The sequence below is a fragment of the Rana temporaria genome, chromosome 3 (genome assembly GCF_905171775.1).
Source record: "Rana temporaria chromosome 3, aRanTem1.1, whole genome shotgun sequence".
NCBI lineage: Eukaryota > Metazoa > Chordata > Amphibia > Anura > Ranidae > Rana > Rana temporaria.
This window is the reverse complement of record NC_053491.1, coordinates 234,078,562-234,100,249: the sequence shown is the minus strand read 5'-3', so window position 1 is coordinate 234,100,249 and position 21,688 is coordinate 234,078,562. Positions and strand designations below refer to the sequence as shown.

At 40.7% G+C, this 21,688-nt stretch overlaps 1 protein-coding gene across 2 annotated transcripts in view; it reads left to right on the top strand.

Moving 5' to 3' along the window:
- Positions 1-20,284, top strand: part of CPLX2 (complexin 2) — a 256,064-nt gene extending 235,780 nt beyond the window's left edge. For both annotated transcript variants that reach the window (XM_040344473.1, XM_040344472.1), the window contains exon 4: positions 16,882-20,284. In XM_040344473.1, the coding sequence (XP_040200407.1) occupies positions 16,882-17,079 (198 nt within the window). In that variant the 3' untranslated portion in view covers positions 17,080-20,284. The remainder of the gene's footprint in view (positions 1-16,881) is intronic.
- Positions 20,285-21,688: the final 1,404 nt, after the last annotated feature.

Genomic DNA, 21,688 nt, shown 5'->3' with positions numbered 1-21,688 from the left:
TGCTTCAGTTTCTTAAAATGGAACTGGACTCAAAAAGTAAAGATTTGATATGTCATAGGGAATGTGTTACATTTGCCTAAGCAGTAACCTGAAAATGTATTATTTTTCATGAATTTCTCCTAAAAAATGATTGTGCAGTTCTTGGTATGCGAGTTTGCCTAGGCACTCCAGTTCTTACAGACTCATTGCTTTAAATCTGCAAAGAGATATTATCTAAGGCTCTGCTGAGCCTGACTGGTAGTATCATGATACAATGTGGTATTTGAAGTGAGAGTTGGTGACATCTCTGCTGTGATGCTCACTGTTTTTCTAACTGGAAGGATGGGGAAGAAAATCTCAGCCTTTACAAAGTTCACCTCCACACAAAGTCCAAGTACAGAGCAAGACATGGTAGGTTATTAATGGGGAAAGGTCTGATGCTGGTCCTTTGCCCTCTATCTGCCTTTTTTCACAGTTCAGCTTGAGGAAAATTAACTCTATTTTCAGGCTTGAGTGCTTCTGTGTTGCAGCCAGTAATGCCGAGTCATCTGTAAGGCAGAGACAGGTGCAGTAACTGGAGTATCCGTAGCCTGGCACTGACAATTCAGTTGCTGTTATTGTTGCTCACTGTGGTAGGTTTCTGGACCTGAATAGGCCTGTTATTCTGTTCCCAGTTGTAAACTTTAATCCCTTTGTCAACTGTCTTCCAAAAGGTACAGTGTACTCAGCTGATGTGGTGTACATTGCACCCAAAGAGAAAAATTAAGATATTAAATGTGACAAGACAAATGTAGGTAATTTACGTCTGCAAAGTGTTCTGTCAATTAAGGAAATTTGTACTGGGATAAAATAGTAGACTTTTAATGCTGATATTTAGCTGAAGGTACTAGTTGCCTGGTTTCATACCTTCTGAGACATTGAACCAGAGTAATTGTGCAGATCAGAAAATTCTGAACTCCTGAAGAAAGTACGGAAGCCTATGGATTACCACAATAGCCAGAGAACATTTATTTTCAGAAGCATTTGTCAGCTTTGCCAATCCTCATTGTTTCTCACTTCAGGTTTATTATTAAGCCTGGAGGTTTTTCACATTTATTGATTTATTGAGTGTGGTAAAACCTATCAACACATCCTATAGCCTGTGACTTCTTAATTGTATGCCTATATACTCCCCCCAATCTCCAGCTGGGACCTAATGAAATAAGTCTTATCTGTGATGGTTCATGATGATTAAGTTGGCCATACATATAGAAACTTGACATTATACATTTGAGAAATCACACTTTCACTACCGTTTTTATGATTTATTTATTTTATTTTTTAATTGCAAAACAAGTGAAGGCATACAATGGTGGTGTCTCTCATTTGCAAGAAGATGGGAATGATATTTACCAGTTAGGTGTAAAGACATTGCTGTAGTTTTTTTCTGTTTTCATTTCTATCCTTTAATAAACAATTTTGAAGCTACCAATTTCTTATTTTCTGAAGATGGATTGTGATCATGTTTGCCATTCCCAGTTGATGAAAAGTGGTTAAAATTGACTGAAAATTACTACATGAATGTCATATTTAGACCCCAATACACAATAATAGCTGTAAAGGTATAGGTAACCCAAAAAAGCTTGTGCTGTCTAACTTCCCCCTCTCTAAACTGTAAAACACCTGGCTGATCCTGCCTGTTTCTGCTCTCCCCCCTGTAAACAGACCATGGTTTATAATGGCTGATGAGCCCTGACACCATGGTCAGTTTGTGTGCCTCCATCATCCACAGCTCTACTCTGACCTTTCCCCCCTCCCCTTCCTGCCTGTCAGCTCAGTGTGTATGTGTGAGCTGTCTCCACCCCCCTTCCTGCCGCTATTCACAGTACATTTAACTTTAACAAATTTCACTGCCTGCTCCTCTCTTTTATCCAGCGATAATGCACAATGCAAGTGTTTATTGAAAATTAAGCCTCTTAATACATTTTATAGATATCTTTAGGCCGGCCACATGACTCCCGGCCGCTCTGCTACTCCAATCCCTGGGTACTGTGGGAGGGGCTGAGCAGCCAGCACGGCGGTCACATGACTTCCCGTCTGACGTCAGAGGGAGAGCTCGGGCCCTCTTGCTATAGCTCGGGGATCAGAGTAGCAGAGCAGCTGGGAGTCAAATAACCGACTTTAGGATCTAAAAAAAAAGGTATTTAAAGGCATCTATTGCAATAAACATTTACACTGAGCATCATCACCTGATAAAGGAGGGGGCTAACAGTGAAGTAATGTAATAAGGTTACAAACACTTTAAGGGTGTTTTCATTACACTAATTATTACACGCTAATTATATCAATGAGGTTACTGATGTCAATTGGGATTTTTACAGTTAAGTGATTGCATCAATAGTTTTTTACTAAAAGTTGCAGAAAAAAGATTTGCACAATAGTGAGCAAGTGACAGTATTGCTTAAAAAAACAGCATCCGGCTGGCACCCGATCATCGCTGGCTGCCAGTGGCCAAAGTGTAATTTCTTCAGTGTCAAATGGAAAGATATCATAAAATATTTACAAAAATGTGATACTTTTGTGTGATACTGTGTGTGTGTGTGTATATATATATATATATATATATATATATATATATATATATATATATATATATATATATATATATATATATAAATATATATATATATATACAGTATATGCAATGGTCAGTAATAATTGTGTTATATTTGCTGGTGTCGCTACTTCTCAGAATGCAGTGTAAATATTCTGTTCTCTGTACAAGGCTGGAATAAATGAAATAATTCTAAAGATAAACAAATGCTAAGTCACTGCTATATTTTCTGTACTAGTTATCTTTTTAAATGATTTCTGTCACAGGGGATGCTCACTGCTGACTTGAAATTAGATTGGAACTGTTATGTGCTATGAGGATGCAGACGGCATGCAATGCATTAGACTCTATCTTTAAAAGTCATCAGTGTGCAAAATAAAGGGGTCTGATCTCCAAGAGAGAGATCAGAATCAGGGCGCTGAAGCGAAACTTCAGACATATTGTGTCTGGGTGTCAGAAATAATAGAGTAGCGTTGCTATACACTATGTTTTTTAGTCAGTGTGTTCTATTTTCTGCCACATGCATACCTTCATCTACACTTTGTGCTGTACTGTTCATGCACATTAAGTCTAGGATGGAGGAAATGGCGTGACAGCTCTGTCCATCTCTCTCTCACTTCACCTTTTTCCCTTTTGCTTTGTTTATTTCTGCTGATGCATCCACTCTTATCATAATGTTCAGTGTGGTGTAAGGAGTTAGCAGGCTGTGCGCTGCATTTATCCACTTAATAATTTATTAACTCCAAAGCCCTTCCACTCTTTGACCATATGCCATATGGCAGCATGCAGCTCTTTTATTTCTACGGTAAGCAAAAAGTTTGAAGTTAAAGGGCACCTATGTTTTAACCTCCCTGGCGGTATGATTATTTCAGATTTTAGGTGCTGAAAGCAGTACCATTATTTTGCATGGAAATTTGGCGTTTTATATTGTAGGCCTGTAATTCTTAGAAATAACTCACTTAAATCTGTCCAAACAAGAGTCTAGTAGACATCCCGGGTGTAATAAAATTTGAAATACAAAATCATAAATTATAATATAATAAATAAATATAAAAAATTATAACAAATAATATATTAATAATGAAAAATCATTACTTTTAATTTTTTGATGACGAATTTCCCCACAAATCACTATCGCTCAATTCTGCAAGTGATTCTAATTTATTATCGCTGTTTTCTAGCTGGTTTAAAACCACTTTTGACATAAAGGGACACTTTTTGGTTGCTATGGACAATCTCCAGTTTCCAGGAAGAAAGAACATTTTTTATTATATAAAAGTGCATGTAGGACACTGGGCAGACCACTAGGGACAAAGGGGATGTGATATTTTTTACATACAGTACTGTAATCTGTAAGATTACAGTATACTGTATGTATTGTGTTTATTCACTTTTTAAAATTTGGCGCCGATCTCCGCCCCGGTGCGTCATAACGTCGCAGAGAACGGAGCTGGGCGGCACTCGGCACTGTGAATTCGAGCAAGGAGGACACCGCTCGATCACACAGCGGGGCGGAATCGCAGGATCCAGGGACAAGGTAAGTAACTTGTGCCTGTGGACTCTGCGAGGCGGTCCAGAGTCTGGCTCGGGGTTACCGCTTTTGGTCCTGAAATTCCACCCCGAGCCAGACTCGGGAATACCGCCAGGGGGGTTAAATACAGGGACTGCCAATGTTGGCTTCTTGATGAACGAGTCTCTGATCTTATTACTTTATTAGCTCAGACAGTTTCTAATCAATGCATTGCAGTAGTCCACCTCAGCTCACTTCACTCATTTTTCTCTGTAGTCTGGTTGTCCTGGATCCCACCTGCTGGTGATGCTGGCATTTTCCTGCAGGCTCCTTGCTGCCTTTTATAGACAGTAAAGAAATTCTAGTACTAAGCAGTTCCCCACAGCCACCGGTTGGTGGTACAGGAGGCACAAAGAGAGAAAACTACACTGCACAGTCATCAGAAAGAACATGCATACTGTCCCCCTGCTGACCCTGTCAGTGGGTCTAAAAAATAATGTTGGAGTGGATTACAGAGGATTCAGACTATAGTAAGCCATACACCTTTTTTTGTTTAGCCTGTGGGCTGGGCAAAAGAAACTAAAGAGATTCCTCCATCTATGGTAAACAGCGCAAATTATTGAATCCCCCGTTGCGGCTTTTGTAATACCCAAACATCCCCGCATTTTATTGGATATGAGCACTAATCAGCCAACGCTTTTTCCACATAGCTTCTTTGTTTTTTCAATCAGAGCATGTCAGGCAGAGTGGTGCCAACTGGGCCATCCACTAATCAAATTTCAGCCTTCTCTATAGGAACCAGCAATTTCCAGCTTTAGGCAAACTGAATGACAAACTTGATTTTAGCACAGCCGTGGTGTTTACTTCATTACTAGCTCATTGATTCCATTCACTGGTTGCCTGGAATTGTTCTTTAACGTGATATCATTCATTACTCAATACAATTGATTGAAAATACACAACATCTTCCTCTGGGTTGGTATCATGCCTGCTAGCAAAAACAAAATCAGATTTGTTTTGAAGGCTTTCTTTTTCAGTCTACAGAGTTGTCAAATAAATTGCATCATTCTAACTGCAAACATTCTCATTTCACCTATGGCTGACATATTTCAGCATTCTGCTGTTATTATTCTTTTATTTAACTATTTCAGTCTTAAGTAGCATCAACATGTAAATAGCAGAAAGTAGCAATATACATCATGGATGAAATTAGAATGCGTTTACCTTTATTGCAGACTGTCTGTATATGTACTGATATGTTTTTATAGGTGTTGAATCAGTTTTATTTTATTTTTTGTTTGTTTTATGTTGTTGTTTTTATGTCTGTTTTTGCTTTATTTATACAACCTTGGTTCTGAAAATACATTTTTAATATATGAAAATTATCCAACATTACGGGTTACTCAAAAGAGACATCATAACAGTAGCTAGCTAGTTGCCTGCCTTCAGCTTTGCCTGACTGAAAAAAATTGAAATTTTATCTTTGTATTTATTTATTTATTTTGCCCTAGCACCATTCATTTACAATCAACATACCGTAATCTCTAAAATAAGAATAGATTTTTTTCTGATGTAAGGAAAGTGTAAGCATAACCACAGTATGTTAGCAAGTGAACAAAGCTGGGATGTGTGGAGTTCCTGCTATGAGGAATAGATTGTCTTCTTAATGGTGTCCAGGGACTAACAAAAAACATAAGTAAGGCTGTTGAAGGATTATGTCAAATATACTTAAAGTAAACTCTTTGTAACCTTTCGAGCCTGCATGAATACATTTCTCACATATCAAAATACTAGACCAAAACCTTTCTCTGCCTTTAAAAAACGGAACTGTCTTAGGGAACCCCTGCTAATAATTATTATATCTACAGCCCACAGCACATTAGCATGAACTGTAAGTTTATATACAAGTATAAGTAACAGATATGTAATATATGACAATTTTTAATAATAGTTTTTTATCTATGTTATTATAACATCCAGAACAGAAAGACAGTGAAAATTTCAGAGTTCTAAAAACGCACCAAAACTCCCTTATACAGGACTATTAGTGTGCTTTTAGAAAGTAGATCAAAACCGCAGGACATAAAATTTAAATTAAAAATAGAAACAATTATATTAAAATAAAAAATATATTATTAAAACAATTTAATAAAATACAATTATTTTGCTTATTCTTGTATATCAACTTACTGTTCATGTTAATGCACTGTGGGCTGTATATATAATAAATATTAGCAGGGGTTCCCTAAAGCAGTGTTTCCCAACTCCAGTCCTCAAGGCACACCAACAGGTCATGTTTTCAGGATTTCCCTCCGATGAAACTGCTGTGGTAATTACTAAGGCAGTGAAACTGATCAAATCACCTGTGCAAAATAATGGAAAGCCTGAAAACATGATCTGTTGGTGTGCCTTGAGGACTGGAATTGGGAAACACTGCCCTAAAGCCTCATACATGCTATTTGTTTTTTTTCTGCCCAGCAGGGCTGAATGAAAAAACCTGACTGCTCCAGAGGAGCCGCTGTATTAACCATGCAATGTAAGTACAGAAATCTCCCCTGCTGTGCTATTGTGTTCTGACAGGTGGACGGCCCCTCTGCTGACTGGAGAACACTCCAGTCAGCGCATTCAGGCATTGGGTGAGAGCGCTGTTTGGGAGCTGATCGGTCATGTCCCATCGACAGAAGCTGCGACTGGCTACAGTACACGTGGGCCGAATATCGCCCGGTTTCTATAGAACCGGCCGATGTTGCCCGATATTCAGCCTGTGTGTATGGGGCTTTACACAGCTCCATGTTTAAAAGGCTGAGAAAGGTTCTACTATAATATTGTGATATCTAAGAAATGTATTCATACATACTTATTAGGTTACAAAAAGTTTACGTTAAATATATACTCTATGGGAATGCACAGCTAACCGACACTAAACCCACGGGTACAATGCGCTACACCCATGGTGCAGTCAAACCATACTGCATCAATGTGAAAGGGGCCTTAAGTAGTTACCTATGTGATGCAAAGTTAGATTTACTGGCAGTAGCATCTGTGGAACAGTAGAGGAGGTAAGATGGCATATGGCAAACACCCAAGTTTCTTTGTTGAAGTTGTTTGAGGAATACACTGTATGCCTGAAGTTTTTAATTGGTTAAAATGTGCTGTTACATGAAGGGGGGGGGGGTCCTTAGCCCTGTATATGCACAGCTATTTGTTGGGTCAGGATTTTGATAGCAATTTGATGGGAGGCTCTAGCAGGTGCATAGGTTGGCAGGGAAGCTCATGAAAGCTAAATATCTGTTCCTTACCTTACCTTAAGTTTGCATCTTTAGGTTTGCTTTAAATGTATGTACTTATGGGAAAGATTAATACTTAATGTGGGTACATGCTTCGGATTCTGTAGAGGTTTATATTGCTTAAAGTCTGTTTATCAGAAAGTAGGTGACACAATTATGGCATGCCTGCCAGCTTATTCTTCCTCAGATCTGCAGGCTTTCTTGCAGTCTGAAATCTTTCATTGCCTATCTGATTGCCGGCCTGGAGTGCCTGCCAAAACTGTCAGCAACATAAAGTCAAATCAGATAAGACCTGTGACATAATAAAAAAATTGCCTCAGTAGTAAAAAAAAAAAACTTTTTATAATTTACTTCTATGTACCAAAGAAGCCATTTCATTACACCCAGAAATGATGGTTAAAATTTGACAGGCTTCAGGTTAAATAAACTAAATGTAAGCCATAGATTTCATGCTTTCGTCTGTGACCTTGTGAGATCAACTGTATGTTGTTACTGAAGAGGTTTAAGAAAGTTCAATGTTATCAAACCATCTCCTAATATTAGAAAACCTTGTGCTATCTCTATCATCTCTGACTGGGAGCCTCATTCTTACTGCAAATGTTTCATCTAATCAGAAGGTGGGCAGAAGGACATGGATCTTTAATATCCTGTCAGGAGATGTGGGTGATAATGAGAAAAAATAAATAGACCTTTTCAGATTTTTCCATTTCAGAAAAATTAAACTTCCTTTTCCCCCCCAAAATAGAGATAAAATGATTCTCTTTTCTGGTGTTGTGTAGGTAGAAATTCCATTTCCTGCTATCTTTTTGATGTATAGTTCCAGGTTTTCAGACCTGTGTGGGATGTTTTCTTTGCTGTAAAATCTGAAGATGATGGAATGAAAAGGTATTTTTCTCTGGTGTTACTATCAATAGAAATTGACGGTAAGCTGTGGAGTGAAGATAGCATATTGAGACAAGGCTTTATCCTTAGTTTCTTAGGAATAACAAAAATGACCAAAAGTGTAAGGCCCAATGCTACATTTGCATACATTATACAGTGCTTTGAAAAAGTGTTCATACCCCTTGAAATTTTCCAAATGTGTTCATGTTACAACCAAAAACGTAAATGTATTTTATTGGAATTTTATGTGTTAGACCAGTGTTTCTCAGTTCCAGTCCTCAAGGCGCCCCAACAGGTCATGTTTTCAGGCTTTCCATTATTTTGCACAGGTGATTTGATCAGTTTCACTGCCTTGTAATTACCACAGCTTGTTTCATCTGAGGGAAATCCTAAAAACATGACCTGTTGGGGCGCCTTGAGGACTGGAGTTGAGAAACACTGTGTTAGACTAACACAAAGTGGCACATAATTCGGAAGTGGAAGGAAAATGATAAATGGCTTTCAGCAAATTTTACAAATAAACATGTGAAAAGTGTGGCGTGCATTTTGTATTCAGCTACCTTTACTCTGATACCCCTAACTAAAAATCTAGTGGAACCAATTGCCTTCAGAAGTCACCTAATTAGTAAATAGAGCCCACCTGTGTGGAATTTAATCTCAGTATAAACACAGCTGTTCTGTGAATCTCTCAGACCTCGTACACACGAGGGGACAGTCCGATGAAAACGGTCCGCTGGACCGTTTTCATCAGACATGTCCGCAGGGAGATTTCAGTCTGATGGCTGTACACACCAACAAACCGAAATCCGCACTGACAGAGAACGCGGTGACGTAGACGACACCGACGTTCTCTCTCGCGCGAGTTCAATGCTTCCACGCATGCGTCAAATCAATTCGATGCATGCACGGGATTTCGGTCCACTGGTTAGACGTACTAACCAGCGGACATGTCCGCCGGACAGCTTTCCAGCGGACATGTTTCATAGCATGCTAAGAAACATTTGTCCGCTGGAAATCTGTCCGCTAGCCTGTACACACGATCGGATCTGTCCGCTGACACTGGTCCACGGACCAGTTTCAGCGGACATGTCCGGTCGTGTGTATGAGGCCTGAGACATAAGAAGTCCTGTTTGCAGTTTGTGAGAAGCCATGTGGGAGGCACAGCAAACATGTGGAAGAAGGTGCTCTGGTCAGATAGGACCAAAATTGAACCATTTGGTATAAAAGCAAAACACAATGTGTGGTGGAAATCTAACACTGCATATCACCCTGAACACACCATCCCCACTGTGAAACATGATGGTGGCAGCATCATGTTGTGTGGATGCTTTTCTTCAGCAGGGACAAGGAAGCTGGTCAGAGTTGATGGGAAGATGGATGGAGCTAAATACAGGGAAATCTTAGAAGAAAACCTGTTAGAGTCTGCAAAAGACTTGAGACTGGGGCGGAAGGTTCAACTTCCAGCAGAACACCGACCCTAAACTTACAGCCAAAGCTACAATGGAATGGTTTAGATCAAATCATATTCATGTGTTAGAATGGCCCAAAGTCCAGACCTAAATCCAATTGAGAATCTGTGGCAAGACTTAAAAATTGCTGTTCACAGATGCTCTCCATCCAATCTGACAGAACTTGAGCTATTATGCAAAGAATAATGGGCAGAAATGTCACTCTCCAGATGTGCAAAGCTAGTAGAGACATCCCCCAAAAAGACTTGCAGCTGTAATTGCAGTGAAAGGTGGTTCTACAAAGTATTGACCCAGGGGGGCCGAATACAAATGCACGCCACACTTTTCAAATATTTATTTGTAAAAAGAAATTGAAAACTATTCATCACTTTCCTTCCGCTTTCCTGCCACTTTGGCTTGGTCTACTTTATCACATAAAATCCCAATAAAATACATGTTTTGGTTGTAACATGCCAAAATTTGGAAAATTTCAAGGGGTGTGAATACTTTTTTTCAGGCACTGTATTTGTTGAGGGCACACACTGACTCAGTGGTTATCATCGCCACCTTGCAACACTTGTGTCCTAGGAACAGTTTTCATCTAAACATTACATGTCTTGATGTATGCTTGGATTATCTCCCTCAGCCCGCAGGCTGGAAGCTATAAGTGGCTTCTTCCTAAATGGACAGTAGAGTGTTCCTGTGGTTCTTCCCTAATGGACATTGGGTTATACATGGATGACTGAGGTAAACATTTATGATTGTAAGCTTCTCTACAGAGAGATTATTATGAATGGTTTAGTCTTCTCTGTAAATAACGGTGTTGGTGATAACCAAATCATCAAAATAATAAAATCGATGTATATACCATATGTATTGCATTTAATCCTTGATATGCTTAAATCTGTGATTTGTAGAATAATTTGCTAATTTCTTCAAAAATTGCATGTGTATATTATTTTTTGTTACAATAAAACTAATGAAAACTATCAATCAGGCAGTAAGTCTTTCTCCCGGGTAAAACATGTCTTTTTGAGAATGCTTGATTTTTCATACTTTTTTGTTACTGATTCATTAAGTCCTTGCAGAACTGTCATTGGGAGTCTCCATGGATAACTTTTACAAGAGTTTGTGAATGCCCACAAATACGGATGCCTCAATGTAGTGTATTTCATTGCCTGGCTTAAAGGCATAGTTCACCTTAACCAAAAAAACTTTGATTGCAGGTAAGGGGTGCCTGTAGATAAAAACAAACTGTGCAGCTTTGACTATAGCTATATGTGTAGGCCATGTACAGTAGGTGCACGCCATATTGTGTCAATCTCGCTCCCTTTCTCGGCGAGATTGAGCACCTACGAGCCTCATCGCGGGAGCCAGCACCGAGCTGGCTTGCCGCGATGGAGACAGAGCCGTCATAGAAGCGACGGGAGATCCCACTTGGATTCCCGCCAATTCTACACGTGTGCGGCGTTTGTTATGAATCCTGAGGGGGAAGTCCCCGCCAGATTTTAAATAAAAATTTGGCATGGGTTTCCCCCTCAGGAGCATACCGGGCCCTTAGGTCTGTTATGGGTTGTAAGGAGAGCCCCCCTACGCCGAAAAAACGGCGTAGGGGTCCCCCTACAATCCATACCAGACCCGTATCCAAAGCACGCTACCCGGCCGGTCAGAAAAGGAGTGGGGACGAGCGAGCGCCCCCCCCCTCCTGAGCCGTACCAGGCTGCATGCCCTCAACATGGGGGGGTTGGGTGCTCTGGGGCAGGGGGGCACACTGCGGCCCCCCCCCACCCCAGAGCATCCTGTCCCCATGTTGATGAGGACAGGGCCCCTTCCCGACAACCCTGGCCATTGGTTGTCGGGGTATGCGGGCGGGAGGCTTATCGGAATCTGGGAACCCCCTTTAATAAGGGGGCCCCCAGATGCCGGCCCCCCACCCTAAGTGAATGGATATGGGGTACATCGTACCCCTACCCATTCACCTGGAGGAAAAGTGGTAAAAACACAAATAAAAAACACAGGGTATTAAAATATTTTATTAGTCTGCTCCAGAGGCTCCCCCTGTCTTCTTTAGCTCTTTTACCAGGGGGAGCTTCTTCTTCCGATTTCCGGGGGTCTTCTCCTGCTCTCCGGGGTCTTCACCGCTCTTCTGTGACGTCTTCTCCGCTCCGGGGGGGGTCTTCTTCTATGTTCGCCGCTCTCCGCTCTTGACTCGGCGCACCCCGGTTCTTCCTCCCGCTGTCCGGTGCCTTCTCCTTCTTCCGCTGTTCTGTGACGTCTTCTCCTCTTCTTCCGCTGTTCTGTGACGTATTCTCCTCTTCTTCCGCTGTTCTGTGACGTCTTCTCCTCTTCTTCCGCTGTTCTGTGACGTCTTCTCCTCTTCTTCCGCTGTTCTGTGACGTCTTCTCCTCTTCTTCCGCTGTTCTGTGACGTCTTCTACTTCTCCCTTCAGGCCGCTGTGCTGTGACGTCTTCTCTTCTTCTCTTCTCCCGATGTTGACACGCCGGGCTCTTTTTGCTGTAATGACGGGTGCGCGGCTTGCGTCGAACTTATATAGGCCTCACAGTCCCATCATGCTCCGGTAGGTACCACGTGGGTAGGTATCACATGGGTAGGTACCAGAGCATGATGGGACTGTGAGGCCTATATAAATCCGATGCAAGCCACGCACTCGTCATTGCAGCGAGAAGAGCCCGGCGTGTCAGCATCGGGAGAAGAGAAGAAGAGAAGACATCACAGCACAGCGGCCTGAAGGGAGAAGTAGAAGACGTCACAGAACAGCGGAAGAAGAGGAGAAGACGTCACAGAACAGCGGAAGAAGGAGAAGGCACCGGACAGCGGGAGGAAGAGCCGGGGTGCGCAGAGTCAAGAGCGGCGAACATAGAAGAAGACCCCCCCGGAGCGGAGAAGACGTCACAGAAGAGCGGTGAAGACCCCGGAGAGCAGGAGAAGACCCCCGGAAATCGGAAGAAGAAGCTCCCCCTGGTAAAAGAGCTAAAGAAGACAGGGGGAGCCTGTGTACCCTGTGTTTTTTATTTGTGTTTTTACCACTTTTCCTCCAGGTGAATGGGTAGGGGTACGATGTACCCCATATCCATTCACTTAGGGTGGGGGGCCGGCATCTGGGGGCCCCCTTATTAAAGGGGGCTCCCAGATTCCGATAAGCCTCCCGCCCGCATACCCCGACAACCAACGGCCAGGGTTGTCGGGAAGGGGCCCTGTCTTCATCAACATGGGGACAGGGTGCTCTGGGGTGGGGGGGGGCCGCAGTGCGCCCCCCTGCCCCAGAGCACCCAACCCCCCATGTTGAGGGCATGCAGCCTGGTACGGCTCAGGAGGGGGGGGCGCTCGCTCGTCCCCACTCCTTTCCTGACCGGCCGGGTAGCGTGCTTTGGATACGGGTCTGGTATGGATTGTAGGGGGACCCCCTACGCCGTTTTTTCGGCGTAGGGGGGCTCTCCTTACAACCCATAACAGACCTAAGGGCCCGGTATGCTCCTGAGGGGGGAACCCATGGCAAATTTTTATTTAAAATCCGGCGGGGACTTCCCCCTCAGGATTCATAACAAACGCTGCACACGTGTAGAATTGGCGGGAATCCAAGTCGGATCTCCCATCGCTTCTATGACGCGCACGTTGGAATGTGCTGTCACTATTCCAGTGAGTGCGAGATCTCTGCACCATGTCGCCGAGAATCAGCGCGATGCTGTCGTGCTAAAAACACAATATCACAAACACCTACTGTATGCACCTCCTGAAGCCTGACTGAAAAATGACCAGAGATCCCATCATCCAATACTGCCTTGCTGCTAGAGCATTGCTAAGAGACTCCTAGGTCTTACTATTTGCCTCCACCATAAAAGGAGCAAGCCCTTTCTCTGATTCAAACCACCTCACATGTGCTTTCTCTCCCCTAGTTCTGAGCTCAGCATTTGAAAGCTTGCTTCTGTGATGGTGGAGGTGAACAATAACAGCTAAGAGTCTGTTAGCAATGACCTAGCAATAAGTTAGGGTGAAGTGATGTGATCTCTGGGAGTTTTAAATCTGGCCTCAGAGGTAAGTAAATGGCCAACACCTATAACAAAGGCATTATTTCACTTTGGCATAGGCGTGCGCACAGGGTGTGCCAGGTGTGCCCAGGCACACCCTAATCGCCCTGTGCAGCACAGATTCCCCTACTGCCCTGGTTCCCCCCTCCTTCCCCCCCGCAGCGCTTCCAGCTTCCCTACTCTCTTCTCCCTACAGCTGTTGCTGCGGGGATGTTTTAGGATGAATGGGGGAAGGGGCCGGTAAATATGTAACTTAACAGCCCCTTCCCTTTCATTGTGAGTGATCGGTACTATGTGTTTGATCTTTAGGGTGCACACCCTAATGCAATAGGCTGCGCACACCTATGCACTTTGGTCAAAGCTGCACAGTTTGTTATGGCACCCCTTACCTGCATAGATTTGTTTGTGAAAGAGAACTATGCCTTTAAAGTCTAATTAAGTTTTTAGTTTAAACCAACTAAATACATTCTAGATCTAGGTTCAGGATGGTTAAAGTTCATCTTAACCACTTCAGCCCCGGACCATTTGGCTGGCCAAAGACCAGAGTACTTTTTGCGATTCGGAATGGTGTCGCTTTAACTGACAATTGCGCGGTCGTGCAACGTGGCTCCCAAACAAAATTGACGTCCTTTTTTTCCCTACAAATAGAGTTTTCTTTTGGTGGTATTTGATCACCTCTGCGGTTTTTATTTTTTGCGCTATAAACAAAAATAGAGCGACAATTTTGAAAAACAAATGATATTTTTTACTTTTTGCTATAATAAATATCCCCATTTTTTGTTTTTTTAAAAGGGCAAATTTTTTCTCAGTTTAGGCCGAAACGTATTCTTCTACATATTTTTGGTAAATAAGCGTATTTTGATAAGTTATAGCGTCTACAAAATAGGGGGTAGTTTTATGGCATTTTTACTTGTTATGGTGGTGATCTGTGCGATTTTTTTCATGACTGTGACATTATGGTGGACACATCGGACACTTTTGACAATATTTTGGGACCATTCACATTTATACAGCGATCAGTGCTATAAAAATGCACTGTTTACTGTAGAAATGTGACTGGCAGTGAAGGGGTTTACCACTAGGGGGCAGCAAGGGGTTAAGTGTGTCCTAGGGAGTGATTATAACTGTTAGGGGGCGTGGCTTACTGTGACACGTGACTGATCGCTACTCCCGATGAGGGGGAGGAGACAATCAGTGACATGTCACCAGGCAGAACAGGGAGATATCTTGTTTACAAAGGCATCCCCCCGTTCTGCCATTCCATGACCCAACCACGGGACACCGGCGGACATCGAGTCCATGGGTCCCATGGGCACAGTCTCCGAGACCGCGGTGGGCACGTACACCCGCTAGGGGGCAGGTTTTAAGCAACGTACATATACGCTTTGCCTGCCGTGCCATTCTTTCAGTGTATATCTACCTGAGGCAGTCGGCAAGCGATTAGAGTGATTAATTAAATGGTTAGGTATTGTGAGATATACTGTGTTATATTGGATACATTGTTCTCCTCACATATGCTTGATATTTAATGTATATGATACCCCCACCCCTAATAAAGCCTTTTTCATATTTTTGTACCTTTGTTGACCCGCCATTTTTTGCTTTCTGGGGGCTCCCTTGTCCCCTTTTAACCTTTTTATTTACCTGTAGGTACCTTGAATATCTCCTAAACTTGCACAGTTAATGAGATATTCAGTATATGCGCTGCTGCCGACATAATTGACGCATGTGCACTGAAATAACTGGCTGCTGTAAAGATAAGATAAGGAATCTATGGGGTTGATTTACTAAAACTGGAGAGTGCAACTCTGTATAGTTTAACCTCCCTGGCGGTATGATTATTTCAGAAAAAAGGAGCTGAAAGCGGTACCATTATTTGCAAGGAAATTTGGCGTTTTATACTGTAGGCCTGTAATTCTTAGGAATAACTCACTTAAATCTGTCCAGACAAGAGTCTAGTAGGCATCCCGGGTATGAATTTTTAAAAAAAACAAGATTATAAATTATAATATAATAAATAATTATAAATATTTATAACAAATAATAATATAATTATAATAAAAATTGTTCAATAATGTAATCAACTCAAAATCACTGAAATTTGCTCAGTTGCAGAAATGTCGCTGTCATTACTTTTATTTTTTTATGACGAATTTCCCCACAAATCGCTATCGCACAATTCTGCAAGTGATTATAATTTATTATCACTGTTTTCTAGCTGCTCTAAAACCATTTTCGACATAAAGGGACACTTTTGGTTGCTATGGACAATCTACAGTTTGCAGGCAGAAAGAACAGTTTTTATTATATAAAAGTACATGTAGGGCACTGGGCAGACCACTAGGGACAAGGGGGTGTGTATTTTTTACATACAGTACTGTATTCTATAAGATTACAGTATACTGTATGTAAGGTGTTTGTTTACCTTTTTGAATTTGGCGCCGTTCTCCGCTCCCGTGCATCGTAACGTCGCAGGGAAAGGAGATCGGCGGCACACAGAGGCACTGTGTGAATCGAGCGAGGTCCCGCTCGCTCACACAGCGCGGTGGCATCGCTGGATCCAGGGACAAGGTAAGTAAACACTGCCTGTGGATCCAGCAAGGTGAGCCCGAGTCTGACTCTGGGTTACCGATCGTAGCTGAAAAATTTAACCCAGAGTCAGACTCAGGAATACCGCCGGGGGGGTTAACTCTGTCAAATCTTAACTGAGAAAGCTGAAGTTAGAAGCTGATTGGCTACCATGCATAGCTTCACCCGATTTCGCACTCTACAGTTTTAGTAAATCGACCCCTATGTGTCCACTCAGATATGTTTATGCTGAATTTGTTATCACTGTTAGAATTTACATACAGTATGATAATCAAATGAACCAGCTGGAGTCAGAAGTCTAATGTGCTATCATGGCATTACAGAAGAGGACATATCTCTGTATTATTATATGTGGTAGGAAGGGGAGGAGGGTCTGTGAGAGGCAAAAAATGGATTACAGAAATCTCCTTTTTAAAACTTCAATTTATTTGAGGTCTAGCAGCATTGATTAGGTGTTATGGTTTAATTCATACGTAGCTTTTGTTAATAAGTTTCAGTTTCCTAGAATTCTGCAATATTCTTGACACTTTCTCTTTTTGCTTTGCAGTATGGATTAAAAAAGAAGGAAGAGAAAGAAGCTGAAGAGAAAGCAGCCATGGAGCAACCTTGTGAGGGCAGTCTGACCCGCCCAAAGAAAGCCATCCCTGCAGGATGCGGGGATGATGATGAGGAGGAAGAAGAGAGCATTTTGGACACTGTACTCAAGTACCTTCCAGGTCCTCTTCAGGACATGTTCAAAAAGTAACTATAGCCAGTCAAGCGGACCTCTTCCTTAGCCAAACTTATTTTCAGCTACAAAAAAGGGACCAGCAATGAAATCCTTAATGACAAGAGAAACAAATAAGCACACAAACGGATAACACAAGATTAAACAAGCATTTGTCCAGCCACAAGATCTGTAACAAAAAAAAAAAGAATACATGCAAATTTGCAACCACAAACTTACATATCTGTGAACGCAAGGACACAAAACCCTTCCTCTTCTCTTTTACGATTTTGGACATTGGTCTTTATGCCATACATCATATCAAATGGACAAAGCTCACTGCTGCTCAGAAATGCTGGTCTAAACAGTGACAGATTTGACAACTTCAGCCAGTTCTGGAGCAGTAATGAAAATGTGCTCACTCTTGAGCAGATCTTCTAGCAGAATAACACATAATGCATAAGACCCTATACGGTTCTGCTAGATGAAAAACCTGCAAGGTTCCAACTCGCCATTGCTCATCTGTAATTTTAACCCTCATAATAATCCTTGGAGTGTTATCATTTGTAAATATTTAGCTCCTTTCCCATAAAGGTGCTAGAATGCAGAGTTACAAAGCTCATATGCAGATTTAACATCTATTTTGTGTAAATTTTGTCACACACTATGTGACATCTGGGAGCTTGGAATATGTAATGAGATGCATGTGAAGAAACCCTGGTTTATTTCCATCTGTTCTGTACATTGTACATTGTGTTTTTCCTGCTTTTTACCACCCCTTATTTTTTCATTGCTTATGGGACCTGCAGTAGATAACATCCGGGCTTTGTATGTTCTTAAATATTAGCTGTTTTTCTTTCTAGGAACAGAGAGACAAACATCTTCTAGTTTTAGATGGGTCCCAATACAAGCTGCAGGTCTCTTAGCAATGTTCTTTAAGGGGAAGTATGACAAAGTAGTCTAGGGTGGTAGACTAGACCTTCTCCATCTATGGGCTCTGACTTGGACCAAGAGACTTCTTGTAAGGATTTCTATGACTCTAGTAATGCTGATTGCATGCTTAGGAAATTACAAGTGTTTGATGCCTTTTTTTTTAAATTGAAAGCACTGTTTGTCTTAGTCCTGTGCCTATCACCATAGTTACTGTTTACAATCATAAGACAATGACCAGATTAGAACTGGTGTGTATATATTTATATATATATAGGCATGTATGCATCTGTTTTCAGCCAATCTTTCTTTAATTTATGATAGTTTTTTATCAAACCAAAGTGATTTATCTCTTTATATGTTTATCAATGTCTGTTTTTAAGTCTACCGTCTTCAGTAGTTAACCATTTTGTCTTCCTGGGACAAAGTGATTTTACAAGGACCAAACTGCAGACCCTGATAAAGAAATAGCTGATATTTGGATTCTGTACTTTTATGTGGCCCAATGGGAAAATATACTGCCTTTTACATTTTTATTTTTTTATTTTAAGCAACAACCCTATCCAGCAGAATAGTTTGCCTCTACAGCCAGTGTATTATGCAATACATTGGCAGTTGTAAAGAGCTAGCTTCAATTGAGGGACCAGTGTACAGCTTAGTTTTTTAGAGCCTTCAAGGGCAGTACAGATATAGTAAGATTGCAGTAGCTCGTCATGTGACTGCTGTTTGTCAAAATCTAAAATAATCAAATAATAACTAGGGTATTTATTTATTCTTAATTATGTAAAGTAATTTTGTATTTTTTAGAAACAATGGCTAGAATAGCAAATTATGCCAAGAAACTGCCAGTTGAATACTATAACATTCCAGAGATTGGACCTCAATTGACCTGCCGATTCTTATGTTGGCGTTCCAACGCGTGAAGTTGTGTTAGGAGATCATTCAGGGTTTTACCGCGACGTTGTTTTGCCGCGTGCCCGTGCTTGATCAGAATGCCTCTGATGAAGGACCTCAATTGACCTGAAGACAAGGATCCATACATTCATTCTCCCATGACCAAGTTCTAGATAAGTAGGTGCTGCTCTGTAAAGTGTCAGTTTGATAGTGTTGCGGGACCACAATACATGTATTACCAATAAAATGTAATACACATATATATGGATATATATCTGTATATAGATATATACTGTATATATCTATCTATCTATCTATCTATATATCTATATATAGATATACTGTATATCTATGTATATATTTCAATATTTGAGGGTGTAGCCAAAACGTTAGATTGTAAGAGAAAACGTGAGGTCCTGAACCAAGAGGTTTGGGGTTTCTCTTTTAACGCAAACACTACAGGCTGACGTAATTGTTTTGAAAAATCTAATATTACTGCCTCACCACTGTATGTGTATTGCAGTTAGAAAATATCATCAAAACTACTATAAATTATTACAGATTATATTCTTTACACATTGCTATGTACATAATTGAATGTGTATAATTACTATATTATCTTAACATTGCATTGGTAAAATACTGAATTTTCACTGACAGCGTAAATAAAATAAAAAAAAGGCAAGGGCTGTTAAACTATATACTTAAATGGACACTATTTTAAATGACTACTATATTATAAAAGTATGAGTATATATATATATATATATATATATAGTGTTTTTTTAGAAGTGATAACAATATTAATTATAAGCTGGGATACTGTGAGTGGTCCTTGCGTACATTTATGTACAGTTCTGTGTGTTTATATATATATCTGTATGTCCAGTCTGTATGTACATGAAGATGTTCTATGTTGCCGCTTATGTTTCCTGTGTGTTTTGACTATCATATCCTATGACTTTCAGTAAAGAGTATATGTTTCATACATGCATGCTTCTGTTTCACAGTGATACCAAGCTGCCCATGTCACATGGCTGGGAGTCAGCCAGCAGTGACCAGTCGCTGAGGCCCCAGGGCTTCTGTAGGAGATAAAGCCATAGCCATTACTTGCTGTCCTGTAAAGTTTGTGTTGTATTCCGTTCATTTTGTTATGCACACAAGTATATATGATTCGACAACAACTCTGCGCTGGAGGTTCTGTTGGGGACAAATCTGAAAGCAATCAACACTGCCCAAGATCTTTGAGTTGTGAATTCGATATTACAATTTTATGTCACAAGAGATATGACATCTTTTTTACTATGCATAAACATAGTAATGAAAAAAAATGAGCAAATTCATTTGTTTCTGTTTCTGTTGTTTGTATCATGTATGCACTGTTATTCCAGTATGATAAAAGAAAAACATCAATCTTGCACTTTATCTTCAAAGAGAATATATCATGTTTGAGAAACTCAGTTCAAAATGCAATTATTCCTCAAAGTGAGGTTTAATGTTAGTGGCATAACAAAGCTAGAAATAGTATGCATACAGGAGTTATGGGATGGCTGCCTTAGAAGTCAACTTAAAGTGAGTCTGAATCCAGGAAAAAAACATTAGATCGCTCCAATTCAAATTTAAAAAAATGGATGCATTCTAAGGGGCTCAACTATCCATTGACTTCTGTGGAACTCTAGTAGCAATTTCTACCAGCCAATTTTCCCATTCCTATTCCCTGCTGCAGTTACTGTAAAGCCAAGCAAGAGCTTTGTTACTCGACTTGCTACTTGAGACACCTTTGAAAAGTCCCAGGCAGGTATGTAGACCTAAAAACTAATTTGCAAATATCTTACTGTTACAGCTGGCCATACACTAGTAGATTTTCAGATGAACGTATGACAATTCTCAGTAACAGTAACATTCAATGACTTAACAAATTTCTTTCAGAAGTACTTCAATATTCCTTTTACTTTTACCATTTGATTGTGGAATAAATGAAAATTTCAAGAATGAAAAAAAAAAACACATTCACTGTTAGAATATTGTTTGTTCAAGAAAAATTTCCCATCCTGCCCCTTCAACTTTTCTCATTACTGCGGTTGAAATGATTCAAAACCAGAAAACATCCCTGAAATGAAAGTTCAATTCTTTTAATGTCCAACATTAGTCTTCTAATGGTCAACTATAGTCCTGAAAAGACAAAACTGTTGGGTGGTTTAACTCATTGGCATCACCTCAGAATGAAATAGTTTTGGATGGGGTGACACTTTAAAAATATATATAGTAACTAGATTATATAATTACAAAACTGTAAGAGTTCTACAAGCTGCAAGTAACATACTAAATTTTTGAATATTTAGACAGTTTCATATACAGTGTGTACTGGCTAGGCTTAGGGTACGAGTAGAGGCTGTATTTTGTGCTTTAGAGGCACAACTGGGGCCTAGAAATAAGGGAAGTTGGGGGTCCAGAGCAGGGCAATTCTGTTCTTAGACAATCATCACTGGAACAAGTGTAGCCACTAGAAGATTTACCCTCACCTCCTGTTCTGGTGACAATTGTAAAATTTTACATTTCCCATCACTTTATGATCCGATGACAGTGGTGACCAGGACAAACAGCGATGGTTGATCTACCTAGTGGAGACATGGGCAGAAATAAAACATTACAGTTAGTAACCCTTTCATACTAAAAAAAGTTTTGGTTTTATATATATATATATATATATATATATATATATATACAGGGCTTTTTTTCAGGGGGAACTTGGGGGAACTCAGTTCCACCACCTTTGGCTCAGACCCTTTGGTGCCTGCTCTCCACAATCACTTGTAAACACAGA